This window comes from Gymnogyps californianus, chromosome 1 (assembly GCF_018139145.2).
Source record: "Gymnogyps californianus isolate 813 chromosome 1, ASM1813914v2, whole genome shotgun sequence".
Lineage (NCBI taxonomy): Eukaryota > Metazoa > Chordata > Aves > Accipitriformes > Cathartidae > Gymnogyps > Gymnogyps californianus.
In genome coordinates, this window is record NC_059471.1 from 196,314,313 (window position 1) to 196,334,482 (window position 20,170).

General features: G+C 40.8%; 1 protein-coding gene across 1 annotated transcript in view; it reads left to right on the plus strand.

Moving 5' to 3' along the window:
• The window catches only part of PLXNB2 (plexin B2), a 265,036-nt gene that overhangs the window by 221,730 nt on the left and 23,136 nt on the right, over positions 1–20,170 (plus strand). Inside the window, exons 19-25 of the mRNA XM_050891898.1 lie at positions 10,880–11,016; positions 11,662–11,829; positions 13,454–13,562; positions 15,308–15,535; positions 16,017–16,193; positions 16,655–16,794; positions 17,861–17,961. Of these exons, the coding sequence (XP_050747855.1) occupies positions 10,880–11,016; positions 11,662–11,829; positions 13,454–13,562; positions 15,308–15,535; positions 16,017–16,193; positions 16,655–16,794; positions 17,861–17,961 (1,060 nt within the window). The remainder of the gene's footprint in view (positions 1–10,879; positions 11,017–11,661; positions 11,830–13,453; positions 13,563–15,307; positions 15,536–16,016; positions 16,194–16,654; positions 16,795–17,860; positions 17,962–20,170) is intronic.

The following is a 20,170-nucleotide window of genomic DNA, read 5'->3' on the forward strand; positions in this document are numbered from 1 at the left end:
TAACCTCTTCTATTCAGTATATACAAAGGAAAGAAAATACTCTTCTTTCCAAGAGCCTTCCTGAAATATATTTTCTATTATGTATTTCCCCCTTTCTTTGGCACGTTGTCTGGCTACCCTCCTGCTGATAATTATCACTGTTTTTACTGTGTGCTCTGATCACCCGAAGCACAATAGCTTCAGCTTTAGCAGTGACCACTCTAAATGCGGTGTGCGGCAGCACAGGGCGGAAGTGCACAAGCAGTGCACAAGGAGACAATGCAGCTGCTCAGTCCAGTGTGTCTATGTAGACCGGAGGTGTCACCATACTCCACACAGTCTCAGCCTCCTACATGTGACTAGTGTCTACCACCAAAAGCACGTAGTCAGTTATCAAGTAGATTGGATATAAGGAATAATTTTTTTATGATGAGGCTGGTGAGACACTGGAACAGGTTGCCCAGAAAAGTTGTGGCTGTCCCATTATTGGAGGTGTTCAAGGCCAGGTTGGACAGGGCTCTGAGCAACCTGATCTAGTGAAAGATGTCCCTGCCCATGGCAAGGGGGTTGGACTGGATGATCTTTGAAGGTCCAACCCAAACCATTCTATGATTCTATAAGTGCTACTACATCTGGCTCTTGTTGATACCCAGTCTGAACAATGAGATGCGTTTTTAAAGCTGGATTGATGAGGATCAATAGTCAGCACAACGTGGGGCTCAGACTCATGCTTCTGCCACGTCTGCCAGCACAGTGCATTTCTGAGCCAAGGAACGTGTGAGACCTCCATTAAATGGGTCAAAAATCCAGTTAAAAGGGAAGCCATGGTTTCAAGTTAAAACGATTTCTGAATTAAAATGCCCTGGTCCACAAGAGTCTGTGCTGTGCAGTAAACACCTCATCCATATTTGCTGCGTAACAGGGGAAGAAAGCTGTATTTCTCCCTACCCATCACAATTTCTCTATCCAACCTGAGTGCTGTTCCAGTCCAGCCATTCCAGTGAAATTAAATTCTGGTAACCCAGTCCTCCTCTGCTAACATTTCTGTTGTTTCACGATAAGCAGGATCAGGCAATAACCATTCTCCTGTTTAGTGAAATAGAAATGAAGTGATGCTCAATTTTAATATCCAGCTATACAGTACATCTGGAGCACTGACAGCTTGGCTGGTCTCTAAGCACGTGGAGTGGTAACATGGCTAAAGGCCAGTCCTGCTTTTTCGTTTGTTGTTAACTTTATCTGATTTGCTTGTTACTGTGACAGTGAGAAGCAGTATTGAAGGAAGGAGTTAAACTCTTCCTAGATATATGGCCCAGATTTGCTGATCCCATACAAGCGTAATTCCTTTCTCAGAACACGTCATCTTCAGACTCGAGCCACCAGAACAAGAGCTTGCAGCTGGTTCTGGGATCTCCAGCGTCTGTTTGCAAGAGCAACCCTGTGAGTTTTAGGCTGTGCAGGTTAAAAAGACTATAAGGTTTCAGAAAGCTCAAATAAATGTAAGATGGTGAAATTAGAGGTAGAACTTAGCAAAAGTGTAATACATTTCTGAGGTGCTGAAGGTAGTTTAGGGACTGGCTTGGAAATAATGACTTTTTAGTAAATCAGGAAGTCTGTTTACCTAAACAAGACGAGATGAATAACCAAGAAGAGAAAGAAAGGAGGATAAATTAGAGTCTGCTCTGAAAACAAACATGAACATGACTATTCACCGTGCTGGCAGTTTGAACGTGCACCTGAACAGCACAGTTACATTTAACAAGGTGCACTCTTCCACCTTAATGTACTCCCAACTTGGCAGTTTCCTCTTACCTCCAGTTTCCTCTTACCTCCATCTATCCTCTGCTTTCCTTCTTGATGTTTGAAGCAATTGCTCTGGGAGCTCTCACCAATGCAGTGCCATTAGTGCCACGAGGCTTTTGTGGAGGGTTTTAGCTCACTCCTTGATTTTTCTCCCTGAGTTTTTACCTCAACACATGCATTTTACACTGTAGTTGGGGGTTTTGGGTGGGCTTTTGCAGAGGCGGGTATTACATGCTTGTTGCCACTGTGATTGATGCTGATAAACCACACATCCGCAACAGTCTGGAATTGTTTCCAGAGGATCTTATTTTATCCTTGAGTCCTGGAGCACATCTTGTTTGTGTGTCAGCCTGCATAGGGGCCAGGAGAACTCCTGGGTAGCTGAGAGTTTTAGCAAAATTGGCCCTTCCTCGTGTGGATATTATTAGACTTAATTCTCTGTCATCTGGGCTATGCACTTAAGTACATGTCCCACCATCCAGTGCTCGTTGGTCTGCTTGAAAGCTGCCAGTGAACACTGGCTGTATGATCATGCAGACTTTCCAGTCATGCATGCTTCCATTTCTCTATCAAACCTGTCAGCAAGGCTCTGTGGTCTTTTCAGAAAATCATGCGGTGTCTGCCTCACAATAAAAAGATGCTGCCTGCAGTCCAAAAAATTAGTTGTTTAAAATACCAACCCTTTGCATAAGCATCCCATCCACAGCAGACAGCACACAACGTGCATTGGCAGGCAAATGCTCTGCCTGGGCACCTGGAGTGGCTGGAAGCGTTTGATCAGCTCACATGGTGTGAGGTTTGGACAAAGCAGCCCTAGAAAGGCAGGACTCAGCTGACTTCTCTGCTGTTGCAGAAATAACCCAGGAACTGAAGCCTGGCTTGTATTGTGGATGCTGTGACGAGGGGAGCTGGTGGGTCAGGTCAGCCACTGCGGTGAACACCGGGCTGCCAAAAGTGCACAGTGGAAATTCTCTGGTTGAATATCCTGTGAGTGGGTGGCTTGTCTGAAGAAACAAGAAGCAAGCTTCCTTGAGTCTGAGAAAGGAGGGAAGTGGAGGGGGAAAGAGCAGTTCCTAATGACTTGCGTGCCCCCTTCAGAAGCTTAATTTAGCTCCTGGGGTTACCTTTATAGTCCATGAAATGACATTTTGACCTCCAAGAAGGTGGCAAGTGTCTGCAGCACTTCATGGGCTGTGCCTTTAATGCCTTTAATTTTTGTGTGCGTTATATGCAAGGGTTGGCAGAATAATTTGGCTTTCAGTGCGAGGCAGATAATTTTGGTAACAAATCAGTTGTTTTACAGACCTGAGCCAGAACTTATTGCAGCTGGGACCAGGATGAGAAAAGGGAAAGGTTACTTGTGGAGGAAAGGATGGATGAGATAAATGCAGAGCAATAATGTGCTCTGTACATTTGTGAAAATCTTATCCACGTGTGTGTGCACTGTCATCAGGTCCTTGACACAGCATCCCTGTGCTCTGCTTGTGTGGAAGCACAAGAGCCCATTGCTACTTGTGAAGATGCGCACTTGCATCAAAGGCAAACCCCCAACCGGAGGTCACTGCCTACAGGAGCTGGCAGAAGGGAGCTTAGGTGACTTTGCCATTTGCTGCCCATCATGTCCATTTGAACACATCCATCTGTTGCCGGCTTCCCCTTGTGCTGCAGCTGGCATCTCTCACGGCATCACAGGGATATACTCCGCCACTATCCTCTTTTCCCTCCCTAGTTGTCTCTCTACTTGTGGTCTGGCATGGTTGCGTTTTCTTCAGCATCCCCCTCTGAACCATAGACTTCATGCCGAGGTTTCTTTGCATCTCCGTTAGGCTCCCCTCCTCTGTTGCCTTCCAACTGTTCCTGAATTTCTGGCCCCTCTTGTGATCCACGAGTAGCCTCCTTGGTGGCTGGTTGTTTCTCTCTTCAATTTTCTGGATTAGTGAAGGATAAAGGGTAACTACTTTTATCTCAGCGGTGTAGTTCTTGGGCTAGAAACTGCCTACCACAGATTGATATCATAGTAGGTAGTACCCCTATTTACAGAGTCATGCCCAGGAATATAAAAAGTTGAGGATGTGCTTGGTGAAAGATGAGTGGAAAAGTAGAGAAATGGAAAAAGAAGACATGCAGAACCTAGGTGATGCTCCACAGAAGTGCACTCCTCTTGTTCTTGAATACTGTGCAAGGGACCAGAAGTGAGTTGGCTGGACATGACAGTGTAAACCAGGGAAGCTGCAAAGCAAACAAACTGAGTGAAAAAGAACATGAATCAGCCTGGCAGATCAGATCCCAAATGCAAGTCAGGTCAGTGAAAAAGAGGCTGGGGGAATGGTTCTCTTTTGCACCTGCATATCTTTAATGGGAAAATTGCAAAGAAGCTGGATAAAAAAAGAAGAGGAGAATAGAAGTAACCCCACTGTTAGCCAGGTAAAAGCTGTGCTTTGATTTGACACCAGCAGACAACAGAGATCTAAACTGCTGGGAGCTCTCTGAAAGCATTTTCAGCCTGTAAAAGGTATCTTTTACTAAAATTGTAATCAGAAACCTGAAGAAATAAGAGATCACCTTCCTAACTGTGCAAAAAGACTAACTGCAAGTCATAAAATGTTAAAGATTAAAAAGTTCATTCTAGATTAATAAACAGGATGAAAAACACAAGAGCTGAAATGTGAACGCTGAGAGGGTCTGCAGTAGCTGCGTAAGAGCAGCAGTCATGTACATTGCTAATAAGTAAGTTCGCGTCTAAATGTGATTATAAGTGGAACAGACATGGAGATAATTTACCCTCTAGCACGCAGAAAGCATGAAACTACAATGAAAAATATATCAGCATTTCTGTGAACAGATTTGTAAGTAGGAGGCAAAGGATACAAACCGAGGAAGCAAAGGAAAGACTTCTGGCTGCAATGGAGAAAACAGGACACTGGAAAATGGCCTGAGTGTGAAGTCATGTGCATACTTCGGCCAGTGCAAGCTGGTTTGCCAGTATTTTTCTGTATTTTTTTTCCGGTACCTCTGTGCTGACAAAGCACAGAGTGCCTCAGAGGACAGACTGTTGCAAGACTATGACATTACTGTGAGGCGAAACCAAAAAATACAGTTTGTGAAGCTCAGGTTGGCCCCTGATGCAAAGATAAGGCAGTGGCATCCAGGAATGCGAATGCCATGTAAGGGAATTCATTGCTATTACAAAGAGAATAAATGAATTTGCTACCAAACAAACTAGCGCTATTTGAACATTACATACCACAAGCAACGTACAAGGACTTAGAAATTGTCATTGTCTCACTACTTCAAATTGGAGCAGATAACCACTGCTTTCAGGTAAACCATATCAACAGGGTGGGCACTGACCACAGGCATAAAACAGAAGAGGTAACCTGTTCGTAGCATTATTATCCTTCCAGCAAAGCTGCCTAATGGTTATCAAAGCACTGGGAAAACTGCTTATCAGTTCAGGAGTACTAACCCCGCAGTCTGGTACAACATGGGAAAGTTGGGTTGCAGGTGGACTTTGAGACATCTAGCTCAACGTTATTACACCTAAGTAGGATTTAAGAAAGGTTTGTATGTAAGATACATAAAATGCTCATATTTCCCATGACTGACAAGCTACAAACTGCTCAGACCTACAACCAAGAAATCCTGTAGATATCAAATTATTTTTTCAGGATGAACCATGCAGTAGGGAGCAAGTTACACCTGCTGACAAGTTGGACTAGATGATCCCTTCCAACTGAACTATTCTATTCTATTCTATTCTATTCTAAATAGCATAGCTGTGGATGTGCATATGTTTTACCAAAACTGCAAATCCACTTCCTACAAACACAGGGCACGATCACGAGAGCATAAGGCGGTGGGGAGTCCCAGCGGTGGGAAGTCCCTCTGCTGGGAGATGGTTTACCAGACTTGGCAAGAAACAGGCCACTGAACAACTGACAGACATTGGAACAGGCTTTTTTAAACTAGACTATCAAAAAACCCACATAACAAGGTAACCTGTTATTGCAGAAAATATCTATGCTCAAACATTAAACTACCTGGAAGACATGAACAGTATCTGCCCGGTGACAAACAGAGAAGTATAGAGCACTGAAACCTGAAAGAACATTCCTCCATTTCAAGCAAAATAAGGAAAAGACTGAAATATATATGAATTATGATTTTATACACTTGAAGGAATTATAAAACAAGGGTTAAATTAGTGTTTGCAGGGTTGTTTAAATTTTACTGTGTCCATGAGAAATGAAATATTGCCAAGTCTTCACAAGGGCTGACGTTTTCCAGAAGAATTATTACAAGACTGCTACAAATTCCATATAGGACACATAATCAAGCATTCTGCTTAACATCATAATTGCACCGAGCACTGTGGTGTGATGTTATAGTGATGCACTGCGCTGCGATGTTATAGAAAGTGTGACTTCCCCCGGGCACCTTCTGACTGAGTGAACAAAGATCCCGAGGTGCAGAGGGCTGAAAATGAAAGCAAGGTATTTATTATGACGGCAGGCGTACTTCTGATTCAGAGACTGAAATGAGAAAAGGGCAGAAACAAGGAGAGAAAAAAATCCTTGAGGGGATTTTGAAAAGGTGACACCACTGATCTTGCAGCACTTGAGGTCCTAGGTTTATCAGTGCTGTTTATAATGGTTGAGCATTCAGTATTGCTCAGGGCTGAGTCCAAATTAAAGGGGGTTGCCTCTTGGTAAAAGCAGCATTTTCATTATCCCTTAAACAAGGTTTGCAGTGAAGGATTTACCCTTTGCCCCTCGTTTTCCTCTGCAAGAAGAAATCTCATGCAGGGCTGTGGTAAGCAACGTAGAGCTGTGGGTTAGGTGCAGCTTTGCTAGACTGCATAAGATAAGACTTATGCAGTAAAATAACACTAGACCTGGCAGCTTCCAAGGATCTGAACCTCTTTGTCCCACTGGTGAGTGCCATGTCAGCCGTGGGAAGGGGCTACCTTCTCCTTAGGTAACATGATTCTTGTTGAAGGTTTGTACCACCACTGATGGTACTTTTTCAGATTATCTTGGCATTCAGTGAAATATCGTTCTCCTGCTGATCCTGTCTACCTAATTGCATTTTTGAAAAATGTTTTCTGATTGAGCATTTGGATGAACCAATTTTTTTTTCTTTATTGGTACTCTTAAGAAGACTGCCAGGTGGGCTGATGTAGCTTTGCTCTTTGAGCCATCTATGAATATTTTAGAAGAGCGCTAAAACTTGCTCATAGCACATTGGTTTTGCAATAAAATGGTTATTAAAATTGTTAACATTCTTGATAATTTATTTTAACTACTTATTTTTCTGGCAGGTCCTAAAGAAGAAGGGAAAGGGGGAAAATGTGAAACAGAAAATAGCAAGTTAAAATTAATCAAATCATTTTCCTGACAAGTTTACAGTAACAAACTGTTACTGTATGATGCTTTGTCTTAGTAGTCATGCTGAAGAATTCCTCTGCACACAGAGCATGGTTCAGTCTCCTTATTAGATCGTCTTTATGAGGCATCCACATTATTTGGTCTCCGGAGAGCCCTTGGTATTTGCAAAATTACTTTAAATATGTTAAATATGAATACTTTGAATTAAGCTGTTTTAAAATAGTCCTTTGAGGAACTGCTGCAAGACCAGCGATTAAAGAGAAAATAAGGGTTAAACCATAACTATTTCACCTCCTCCTCGGCTGCTACCTGCCTTTGCTCCCAGAGTGGTTCTTGGCCTTGGTTTTCCATTCAGTCTGAAGTGAAGCTGAGATGTGCTGACTCTGTGGTGTGGCTGTGCCGTGGATGGGGTGAGGTGTGGGTGGCGTGTTCTCCCGTCTGGCGTAGCTGGGCATTAACTTCCAGCAGAGTCAGATTCTTGCTAAGAAAAAAACAATTTCTGGGGAAAAAGATACGTGTTTCACTTCCCCACTGCTGCTGTGTTATTCAGAGATAACTTTGCTCTTTGGTTACCTGTATATCCCTATTCCTAGGGAGGCAAACGTAGGCCATCACTAAAAGGACCCCTACAGAAAATGGTGCTGGATAGTTCTGCTTCAAGTTTGTGGCTCACTCGGTGTTTACTGGTTGTTAGCAACAGAGCCAGGTGACGCCCTGCCAAAGTTACCCATCAGGTAACCCAGCAGAGCTTTAACAGGGTGATTATTTCAGATTTTTGCAGGAAGGAAGGAATACAGCTGTCTAGCAGAAGTTCTTAGCAAGCTTCCTTTCATTTTTTATGCTGAGGTTACAGAGAACAGTGGTGTGTGATGCTTCAGCAAGCTTTTCTTGTTCCTTTCCTTCCTAAGTTTCTGCTTAAAGGCTTGGCTTTAAGTGGCTTCTTGTTCCTTTCCTTCCTAAGTCTGTCCTAGAGGCTAGGTTTTCAGTGGAGGTAGTATTTAGGGAAAAGGCTAAGAGTTTTAAACAGTTTTTCTGAGGTTCAGGGATAACGAGTTTGTCCATACTGATTCTTTAGTGGTTCTTGGGGTATACTTTCTTCTGAAAGCTATCCCAGGCATGTTATGCGGCTAATCATTGCTGTGGATTTTTACTGCGGATGATACAGTGGTCCAACATACTTAACAATCTATAGCAATTAAGATTTAGTTTGAAATCAATAAAACATATGGTTTTCTGTCCATGTGCTAAGGTTACACTTACAGTATTTCATACATTTTTATAAGCAATTTATTTACTGTGTGTTCTATATACAATTTTGATTATAATTTTTTCAGCAACAAAATTGTGTTACAAAAAAGCACAAATGAGCCTTTCTTTGAAGCACATGTCTAGACTTGTGTTAATTTAAACTTCAAGTGTGATTTTTAAAACTGACCCCCTCAAACTTTTTATTTACCCTCACATGGCTTATTTCAATTTAGCTTAAATCAGCAAGCAATTAAATCCAAAGAAGAGTATGCACAAAAAGGACTGTATAGATCTAAGTGAGCAAGTTTTAGTCAACTCTGTTATATTGAATCAAGGCTCCTTTTTGCTTAAAAAAATGCTTAAAAATTACTTTGAGTCACTTCCCTACATAAAATCTTGTAACCCAAGTGATGTATTAAATTAAAACTAAATCAAAGGTTAGCACGTGAGAGCAGTCATATGCTGCAGAGACGTACATCTTGAGGAGTGAAGGGTTTACAAACAGATTTCTCTCAGGGAAGAAAAGCAATTGACACCCAATTAGTGTTAAAGCATATTCCTAAAGCTCAATGACTTGAGAGCAAATTACAGTTGTCATTGTGGATTTGTGAAGTGTGCTGAACCATGATGCATTCCTTCAGAGAGAAGTTGCTCAGACATGAAAGTATCAAACAAGCACAGCAAGTAAGAGTTCTCTGCATTTCTATAATATCTGTGCTTCAATAAAACAAATTTGTAAAGTAACCATGAGGTCCATTGGATGCATTTTTATGGATTCCTGCTGCTTGTTAAAAACCTGTCGATGGCTCACCGAGCTTTGAACCGAACTACGGTACATCAGTCCCCCTCCTCCCTGCCATTCGTGGGCCCTTGGTTTTGTAGCTGTAAGCTGACACAGAGATGGCAATCTGTGCCTGAGCAAAACAACACGGAGGAAGGGGTTTGCTGCGTGACTAGTAAGGCGTGGACTTGTTGCTCTGTTTCTGAGTAGGGCTTTTCCTCCTTAGAGTGGAAGATCAGTGCAGTGTGATGGTGATCAGGGAAACCCTCATCAGCAAGGGAAGTTTTAAAACTTCTTTGCTCTTCCTTTATTGGCATATGCTTCATACGGAATAGCCCCAAGCCTCGACTTTGTTATCAGTCAACCATTTTAGCAAGATTATGCAAGAGGAGGAGGAGAGCAGATGTCATTTCCAAATACACATGAGATTGGGAAATAAGCTTATTGCTTATTTGACTCATTTAAGGAAAGTTTGTGTTTGAATATGGATGAAGAAGCACAGTTATACATCCGAAAAGGCATTACCTATTCACAGCCTTCCTAAGCTGTTGATCTGGTATGCTTTAGCAAATGCAGGGTCCCTCGTAGCAATGCCCCTGCCGCATGCTTGGACCTGGCATCCTATCTGTGTGCGTGGCGCACGTGGCAGCTGGCTGCGTGGGACCACCTTGCTGCCTGCATGCACAACAGCTACCGCCCCGGCACGAGGGCTGTGGCACGTCTGCAGGCATGGCCAGACCATGGAGTCGGCAGGCAGTGCTCGCCTGGAGCCGGCTGGTAACCCATCTCACGCGGCTTGCAGGGATTCGGTCATCCTCTTGGTTCAGCAGCTTCAGTGTTGTCCTGAATAAGGATGCTTTTCTCAACTGGAAGCAGGGACTACTTAGCGATGAAGTAATTAAATCACACTGTTCATGAAAAGCCCTCACTGTTAATTTACACTATTTGTCATAGCTCCTGGAATACAATCACGGAAACAAAGACTGAATTGAGAACAAAAGGAGGGAACTTATTTGAGAAATTTAGATATCCAACAAATGTCATAAAGTTTGAAGCGTGTCTGCTTGTTTCAATTGGTTTTAAGAAATCTGCTCCAAGGTTCTAGGTGCATAAAGAAAAGTTTAGCGTTTTCTGATTTTCTTTCTTTGCAGGCTCATTGCTCAAGAATAGGATAACAATTTTACCACAATTAAGAGCCTTATGAGATAAAGGGAATCTTAACATTCTTTCTGTTTGGGTGCCAGTTTTGAAAACCTTGCTGTGTCTCTCCTGTAGCTGACGCAGAATGTAGGAAAGGGTAAGGAAGGGTGAAGGTAGACTCAGCCATAAGGAAGAGAGAAATCTTAAAATAAGTATGAACACAGGAAACCCAACAGGAAGCTCTCACAAACTTAATGGCAGCTAACTCTGCATTTTGTAAATAAGGAATTGAAATTCATATAAAGCCTTGTAAAATACAGTATGGAAAAAATATAAGTACATTCACATCATCTGTTACTTCCTCCTTCAGCATGAATAATGAAATATTTTGTTTTATTTTAGAAGAATTATCCATCATTATTTTAATTTTATTATTTTTTGAGGTAGTAATATTAAACTTCTGTTAGCTATTATACCAGTTAATACTGGTGTAAATTTTATTTTAATTTTCTTAATTAGTTTGACCATCTCCTCTGTGCAGGAACCTCATCCTTCTCGAATAAGACCTGAAAGTGGTCCACAAGCGGGTGGAACCACACTTACCATCACTGGTACAAACCTGGCCACTGGTTCCAAGAAGGACGTTCAAGTTTCAGTCGGCAGCCAGCCTTGCAATGTGTACGTACCCAGAGTAACTAACAATACAGAGCCGTATCCTAACAAAGCACCAACCTTTTCTGGCCTTCAGAAATTAAACAAATCCATTGTCTATCTCTTCGTGACTCATCCCATGCAATGGAGCTCTGCACGTAACGTTCAGACAGAAAGTCACTCAGAGGCTCCAGCTGGAAGAAGCAGCTGTAAAAACAACCAAAGTGGGAGAACTTAGATATCCAGAGATTTTTCCAGTTTCGGCTTTCTCTGCTTGACTGGCTGCTCCAAAGCCACCCGTGCTTTCACTCAGCATGTCTTCAGTGATTCCATGTAAAATCTTAATCTTCTAGTGCCCCTTGGCTTGTTCCTCTCACTTCTTTTTCCTTTTATTAATTGCTGCCCTTCTCTTCCCTCCAAAAAAGGAATGACACGAAGTGTGCTGACATTGCATTGTTCTTGTGTTTGTACACTATTCCTTTTCATATCCTACATCTTTTTTAAAGACCCTAAGTGATCTGAAGAAAGTGTTGTCTGCTCTCGTAGCTGCTCAGTGCCTAGCAAAAATAAAGGCCTGTTTTTGTTGCCTCTGAGGTACTACAGTAAAGAATACAAATCACCATAATGTTAGTAACTGAAGATATTTCCTCTTCTTTTTCTTCTCCAATCTAGCACTGAATTTGGAGACGAGATCGTTTGCATTACAGGACCTAATAGCAAGGTTGAAGCTGTTCAAGTCACAATGGACTATGGGGGCATGGCAATTAGTGTACCACAGCTATTTTCATACAGTGAGAATCCTACTGTCACCAAGTTCCTGCCAGTAAATAGCTTTAGCAGGTAATGGAATGTTTGTCATAACTTCATTTACAATTGGGTTAAAATATGTGTAATATGTAATAAACCCATTACATATAGAACTGTTTGAAATAAAAACTCCTGTAATCTAGCCATGCATACATTTAGATACGTAGAGTTTGTGATCTTTCTTAACCACAGCTGATGTTTGAAAGTATTCTGTTTACCTCCAAACTTTAATCCCCACTTCAAAGGTAAATCCTGAAACCAGAAAAGGTAATGAGCTTCTTTTAAATGAAGGTGTCTCAAAGAAAGAGATTTGAAGCATTTCAGCATAATGTCAGACAACATGATCTTTGCGTTACAAATCCTTATCCTATAAGGATAACCTATATAAAAGGTTTCTAATGAAGAGGTTTCTATTCAGTTCTTCTATTCAGCTTTTAATAAGTACACTGGAAACAGAGGAAGGTTATGGCTTGTCATCTCCTTGTCCCATGAGCAAAAGAAGTATCTTTTTAGGAAATCTAGATCAGGGTTCAGTAACGCTTTTAAAAGGTATTCTCTCTTCTATGGTGGTACTCACTAACACCCCATCTGGTAGTTGTTCCTTCTGGAAAAAAGCTCACCTAGTACTAATTGTGAAACCAAGGAAATGTATGCTGCTCTTATGTTAGTAGCAATATGGCAAATCATCTTTATAAAAGTCCTTGTAACATACCTCTGGTTTTGAAAGTCATTCTGTGACCGATACAGGGACAAACTTGTGACCTTGATTCACGTTGGTCTCTGCTGTTCCCTAATATTCTGGTCTTTCTGCTTAGTGGGGTACAGTTGGCAGAGAGAGATCATGATGTTTCCACTTTCTTTCAGTAAAAAGAAGTGTAACATCATGACCTTACAAATAGGACATTAAAAATAAAATTGGCCGTGACTTCTCTTGGAGAAATTGGTACCTGCCTCCTTGAATATTGAGTAGTCACTTATGTAAAATAGGATTTGTTTTTAATATTTGCTTTTGATTTTTGGTTTGGGTGGTTTTGGGGCCTGGAGGGGTTTTTTGGTAGATCAATAGTGATTTACCCCAGGAGATTTAAAAGACTTCTTTTTCTCCTCTATATAAACTGAAGCTTACTTTAATGCATTGCTTTGAGGACTGCTATCCCTCTAAATCCATGTTACTTCGATGACTTTAATTCCCACTGGCAACTTGCATGCATTCTTCTTCTTATGCGAATGCATTATTTTTTAAACAATGTATTGCAAATGAAAGGGAATAGAGAAGCCAGGTCCCTACAGACCTGTGGAAAATACACTCTCATCTTCGTCTCTGTGTGTGTGGTAGGTGGAGTGATTTTAACAAAAACATTGGAAAAGTAAAGCACACAAAGATAGGCATCAATGAAAAGCCACAAATACTGACAAAGCAATTTGTATTTTTTTTAATTCTGCTGTTCTAAAACAAGTTTGAAGTTGACATTGCTGCTTTTAAATGCTGTGGTCATCGATAGCTTTAACAGAAGTCCCTTGTGTGGGATATCTAATTGTCATATAGGTATTATATAGCTGTTTTCAGTGGAAGTAGTAGCAGTGCAGGGTAAAGCAGTCAATAATAGCTGTGGTAGTTTGCCAATGACTTGACTTCTTTTTTAATTCTGCCTTTCAGTGGAGGGAGAAATATTACAGTAACTGGAACCGGTTTTGAGCTCATCCAGAGTTTCTCATTGGTGGTATATGCAGAGCGTCCAGAAGCAGGGAAAACGAATCTCAAAAGGGTAATTTTCTTTCTTTCTCTCCAAAGGCATCACACTGGATGCATAATATATAATCTGTTCAAAAAATGCATTTAAGTTTGTCCACTGGACTTCACTGGGCTTGGAGTGGAATAAGGTTTGAACAGATTTCTGGATCTGTTCAGGGTTTCTGTGGAAGAAGAGCCTACTCCTACCATCTTGACTTACATTCACTTGTACTTTGCAATCTTCTGCTTTAAAATTATTTTCATTCAGTATGAATAAGGATAGAAGAATTAAGCTTCGAGTGGTAAAGTGGATGTATTTCAGAATTTGAAAGTTTTTATTTTTTCTTTATCTTTCTCCTTCTTCTCCCCCTGCAAGCTTTAGAGATTTGCCTGAAACAGGACCCAAATCCAGATGGTGCTGAGTACTCAGCTTTACACAGTCAGTGCCTTTTATTTTCTCACACCTCAATGAACCGCGTCTTCTTTTCTTTCTTGCTTCATGCATATTCCATCTATAGTATGTTCACAAAAACTTGTGAAAAATAACATTAAAAAAAAAATTAATCCTTCTTGCATCTCATGTTAAGAAAAACTGACATTACTGATAGTCTCGATTTCCCACTCTTCTAATGAAGATCACAAGTCAATGCAATGATTGAGGGCTTAAAAGTGATCTTCCAGTAAGAACGTTGTAAGACTTTTTCTAAGGCTGGCTCTTCAATTTAAGACTGTCTTGTGATCCATATAGAGTTGGTAATGTGCATGTTTTGTATTATATGCATGATTCCACTTTTAGAGTATGCCAAAGCCAGCTGGATTTGGGTCCACCAGAACCCTATACTTAAAGAATTTTAAGAGGAAAACTGCCTACATTTCTTAGGCCATAAACTGCAAGATGTAATTATCTTGATAACCTTAATTCCCAGGACAATCTTAAAGTCTATTTAGCATTCTTGACAGTGTTTATCAACATTTCTTACCTCCCTTCTTATGTACGCTCAGCATCTCCTCAGCACGTTAGCTTAAGTCAGCATTACGTACAGCACACATTCTTGGTTAAGACTAGAAACTTTTCTAATCTTTTGTTTTGCTTCCACTTACATGGTAATATCAGAAATGTGGGGGAGAAGCTATCAAATTGCATTTCTCAAAGTGAGAAACTGAGGTGGTGATAGAAGAAATGTTGAGGGTTCCTATTAGTATTGTTGGCTGTGGTTGATGTTACTGAATGACTGAAGGAGTTTCTAGGATAAAAACATTTGTGTAATTGCGGATGGAGGACAGGTTAACTGAGTTGTTACCTTGAGTAGTTGATTGACAATTGGTAAGTTTTATTCCAAAATTTCACTTAGTACTTGTATTGAATTTCAGCGAGGTATTTTACAGTGTCAGTAGAAAAGAATCTACCTGAGATATTTAATGGTACAGAAGATGATCTGGATTAAAGCTGCCGTGTTAACCTCTTAATCTTAGAGCAATTTAATGATATCAGCCCAGTGTCATCCAGAGCCACAGAATTTGGAGGCAGTGGAAACTGCTCTGTAGCCTAAGCTTTTTCTGCAGGCAGCTGCTAGAACATAATGAATCAACGATTTTTTCCCATCAACAAATTTGTTTCATTTTCTTTTCGGAAAATACCTCATACTATGTTATTTCTGCTCTATGGAGAGGATATAAATCCAGTGGTTTTATTTCTACAGTCTAAAGTTATCAACAGTTATGTACAGGAACGAGTCAAACTCTAAAATGTGTATGTTCTTCTTGTCTTGTTTCTTACAGTTTGATGGAAAGCTTGTTACAAGACTCAATGAAACCACAGTGGTTTTTTCTTCCCCACCAATACTGGAAGACCCAGAAAACTATAACATTACCACTATTATTCTAATGGATCATTATCATTTGGTTGTAAAAAATGAGAGCCACTCCTTTGCCTATGTTGCAGACCCAACCTTTGAAAACTTCACAGATGGCATCAAAAAACAAGTCAACAAACTTATTAATGCAAAGGTAAACTTGTCAAGAGATGGTGGTTGCTCATTTTGTCCTTGAAGCAAGTATGGAATTTTTCCTTCCTTTCTCCAGCCCTTAACAGCTGTTTGGTACCATACCCAAAATGCTTGGTAGAGTCTCTTACCTCTGCTAGATGATGAACATTGTCAGCTCCCCCTTCCTTCCCCCTCCCCTTCTCAGAGATAGTTGCTTTCTTTTTAGCCATACTTTGGGTTTCCTGGGGATGCCCCCTCCTGCTGAGCCTGGCATTAAGAAATGCCCTCTGCCATAGAGCTCCCGGGGACTGGAGGGGACAGCTCTTCTCGCACCAGGAAGGAAAGGAGAGGAATTGCATAATTCCCAACCACTCTGCTGTTCTGTACACTACAGTGCAAATGACATCTGCTGCTAAAAATGATCCAAATGGAAAGTTGCAACTCAGGACTTCTTGTCTCCCAAGACTTTGCAATGATGACTTAGCCTTGTATTTTCTGTCTAGGGCAGTAACCTGAACAAAGCTATGACGATAGATGAGGCCCAGGCTTTTGTGGGTGACGAGCCTTGCAACATAAAAACACTAACTGAAACGGACTTATATTGTGAGCCACCAGAAGTACAGCCTCAACCAAAGAAACGGCAGAAGAGAGATACCATCAATAACCTTCCTGAGTTCATTGTAAGTTACCTTTTCAATAGAATTTAATATCAGGTGTAAGGGACACTGATACAGTGCTTCTTAATTAAAGTAATTTGTTCTCCAAAGTTGTTGTAGTACCGTGAAGAAACTTCTTGCAGTTCTTTCTTCCTCCAGTTTCTGCCTGCTGTCTAGAAGACGTCACATGTAAAGAGTGGTCCCAAGCTGCCAAATGCCTTCTACCTTCATTACATAGGAATGTAAAATTGTAGCTAGACAGGCTGAGGATTTTTCTTCCTCTGCTAAGCAAAATAAAATTACTTCATGGAATAAAGTGCTAGTGACCTAAATTCAGTATAAAATATTCAGAAATGTTTCCTTTGTTCGGAGTTTGAGCTAGAAATTCACTTAGTGAGAATTACTAAGAATTTAGGGTGCAACTGAGAAGTGAACCACTGTCCATTTGCACTTTTTGAGACAAATGTCTGCACTTATCTAATTAGGTGAAATTTGGACTCCGGGAATGGATCCTCGGAAGGGTGGAATATGATACACGTGTGAGTGACATCCCACTGAATCTTATTTTGCCACTGGTACTTATTCCTATGATAGCAATCATCGTAATTTCTATCATCTGTTACAGGTAAGTTCCTTTAATTAGGTGGTTTTGCTGTCCTAAAGCTTTCAAGGTACTACCTGATTGTTTTCAGCTCAGTCTACAGAAATTATCTTCATCTTCTTTATGAGCTGCAGAGTTAAGAAAGGCAGTTACAGCTGGAAGTATGTATGAGCACCAATTTATTCCTCTCATGCACACCAAATTCCTTGGTGTTAGTCAGCCCAGTCTGTCCTTTATACATAAGCACAACAATTGGTCCCAGGCTTGCTAAGCGCACAATTGCAAACTGAGTTGCACACATACATTCTTAAAATGGAAGCTAAAGTGCCTCTTGTGAAGGAGATAACTTATTCTATATACATATCCATCAGCGTTTATGCTGCCTCAGTCAGCGCTGTAGGTCTGAGCTGGATGGATTTGGCTAAGGGGTCATTTTGGCCTTTCCAGCTGAGATAAGTGTTACCCACACACAAATTTCATGATTAATGGTGAAATTTGTGCTTCATAAAGGGCCAGAACAATATCTGTATTTCACTTAAGACCTGCTTAGCCCAATTTTAAGGTTAGTAATGAGGGCCTCATACTGTCCCTCAGGAGGGGGTGGATTTCACTCTTATGGTGCATATCAATATAGCCGAAGCAATGCTGAAGTATGTGCTGTACAGCACTGATGTTCTCGTGGACCTCCTGCAACCTTCTCAGTTCAGTCCCAGACACACTCCTGGGTGGCTCAGAGCCAGCGCAGGACATGTTGCAAGCAGTCTTTGTTCAGTACATACAAATTGAGTCTCTGTACTTAATATGTGATTGAAAGCATTTGTAGCTACTGCTTATTGGATTTTAAATCGCTGGCCCAAGTGTGCTTTGAAGCAGCAGGCCTGTGACAGTGCCAGGTTGATTTACATGGAATGAAGCCTTGGTCCACTGTTGCTGTTCTCCTCCTCCATTCTTTTTCTGCTGCCAGTGTTTAAAAAGAAATCAAAACCAGGAAAATGTCCTCCAGTCCTTTGGCTTCCCACTCAGAGCAGTTGCAAATTATTTACTTTTGCATTTTGTAACTTTTTTAAAATCTTACCTCTATTCCATAAAGACGCAAGAGCCAACAAGCAGAACGAGAGTATGAAAAAATTAAATCACAACTTGAAGGCCTGGAGGAGAGTGTCAGAGACCGGTGCAAGAAGGAATTCACAGGTATGACAGATATTTGCACTCCTGTCGGTCCTCTTAAGCAATCAGAAGATGGGCTAGAGCAATGGTGCTAGCTTGCTAAAACTGTCTTCTGAGAACAGATAATTACTAGATCTTAGTAGTTTTGATTACTGACATTGACATACAGCAGATATTTTCCTAGTATATATGAAAGCTGTAAATAAAATAAAATAGGGATCTGAGGTTATTAAAGGAAATGGATAGTTTTAGTCTAAAGGAAGCACAGAGTTAGCAACTGGGAAATAGAAACCAATTGAGATTGGGGTTACTTATAGCCATTAATGTGAGTGGCCATTGATAAGGAGGTAAGAATGTTTTATACTGACTAACCGTGCACTTAGTATTTAGCACAATGGCTGTATGTGCCAAGTATGCATATTAAAAACTGTTGTCAGAGCTGCAAAATTTATTTGCAGCAGTCAGCGTACAAAGGGATAATTTGGCAAGCTCACAGGAAAGAAATAGCATTTTGCCCTGTTTATCGTGGGAAAACTTTAAGCTTTATTTGAGGAGCTAGGTAATTGTTCTGTGTAAATGTAGAGGCATCATCCCAGGGAAGGCAGCGGGAGGTGTGAAGGCTCAGCATTTCTACATGTTGAACTACTCATTGCAACGCTTAAATTAGGCATCTGAGTGCAAACATTGCAAATATTGGCCTAAATGATTACCATGAAATGTCACCTCATTATCTGGATTATACTTGCTGTTGGGTCATGTTGAAATAATCTCTACTAAAAAAAACCCAAATGTTTTATTTCTAAAAAGAAATAGATTATTTCATATTGACAGTGGCTAAAAAGCAGGATTGAATTAAACAGCAATTTCAGGTTAGAGTTTGAAATTAATGTAAGAAGCTCAGGGCATCTCAAAGATTTCAGCCATGCTGGAAGCCTCTCCCAGTCTTGTTTTTCTGGCATTTCTGGGACAGGATGTTCTTTTCTTGTACCAGCTTGCTTTCTCTGGAAAACCGACTCCTTCCAGGTTCTGGACACAAACCACAAGCAAATGTTTGAATGAAGAACCATTCCGAAATGGGCTTCATTTCAGACTGAATTTTGAACTGTGAGAGGATTGATCAAGGTTAATAGACCTCCCTCTCGCCACCTCTCCCGTGGAACTTCATACCCATTTCTGAAAGGAGAAAGTGCCTTTCTCTTGCTGACACTCCTAGTAGGGGGCTACAGACTCCTGCTGCCTGTTCAGTTGAAGGTTTTCTCTCTGCTCCACCAAGCACGAACACTGGGGAAGTAGATTGCACATCCAAGAAGTAATCCGCTTCCTAAACTGCATCTACCTTGGCTGACAGTAAAATGAAATACTGAAGTCAAAATACGTTCTGGATCTATACTGTGAAATTGTAACGTCAACAGCACGAAGTGCAGACAGTCTAAAATACACGGGACGAAAGATAGCCAAGGAAAGGGACATCAGGGAGGAAGTACAAACACCACAAAGCTGAAAACTAGAAGATGCTTTCTCCCTCAGCTTTGCTGAATGCTGTAAAACAAAGAGGTATATGAATGAATAAGAGCAATAAAATTGCTGAGACAGTAGGTCACTATATTAATTAACATAGTATTCTAGTCAATCAGCAATATTGGGTAATTGGAAAGCCTTCAGCTAGAATAGCTGCTCCAAGAGATGATTCCCTAATTGTTGTCCCTTTTAAGAACTTCAGAGCTTTTGAGTCCCACAGATGTGTTTCCATCAATTTCAATGAACCATTTAACCTTCTTCCTTCCTGCCATCCCCTTCCTTCCAATTAAATTAGTGTGCTTTACACTTTAAACCTTTCTTTCCTTGATTGCTATGTGTTTTTTAAAAGAACTTTTATTACTACCTAGACTCAGAGGGAATAGAATGTGCATTGAAAAAAAAAAAAACCCAAGAAACAATATTGCGGTGTCTTTTTTTGGCTCTGTGCTACAATTCTACATTAGTATATATGAACTGACCCAGATGTCCATTAAGGCCCTTTTTCAGATAGGCAGCAACAAGGAAACCATCTGTACTAAAGGCAGTTATCCTCATGTCACCATAGGATTAGCTGTGGTCGTAGTTAACGGTATAATTGGTAAAAATGGCAAGAGAAAATGTGAGATGAAACAGAGTTTTTGGTGTTGAGTTGCTTTTTCTCCATTACAAGGCACCCAAAGAGATCGTGTTGCCTAAAAAAGCTGCAGGCTTTTTT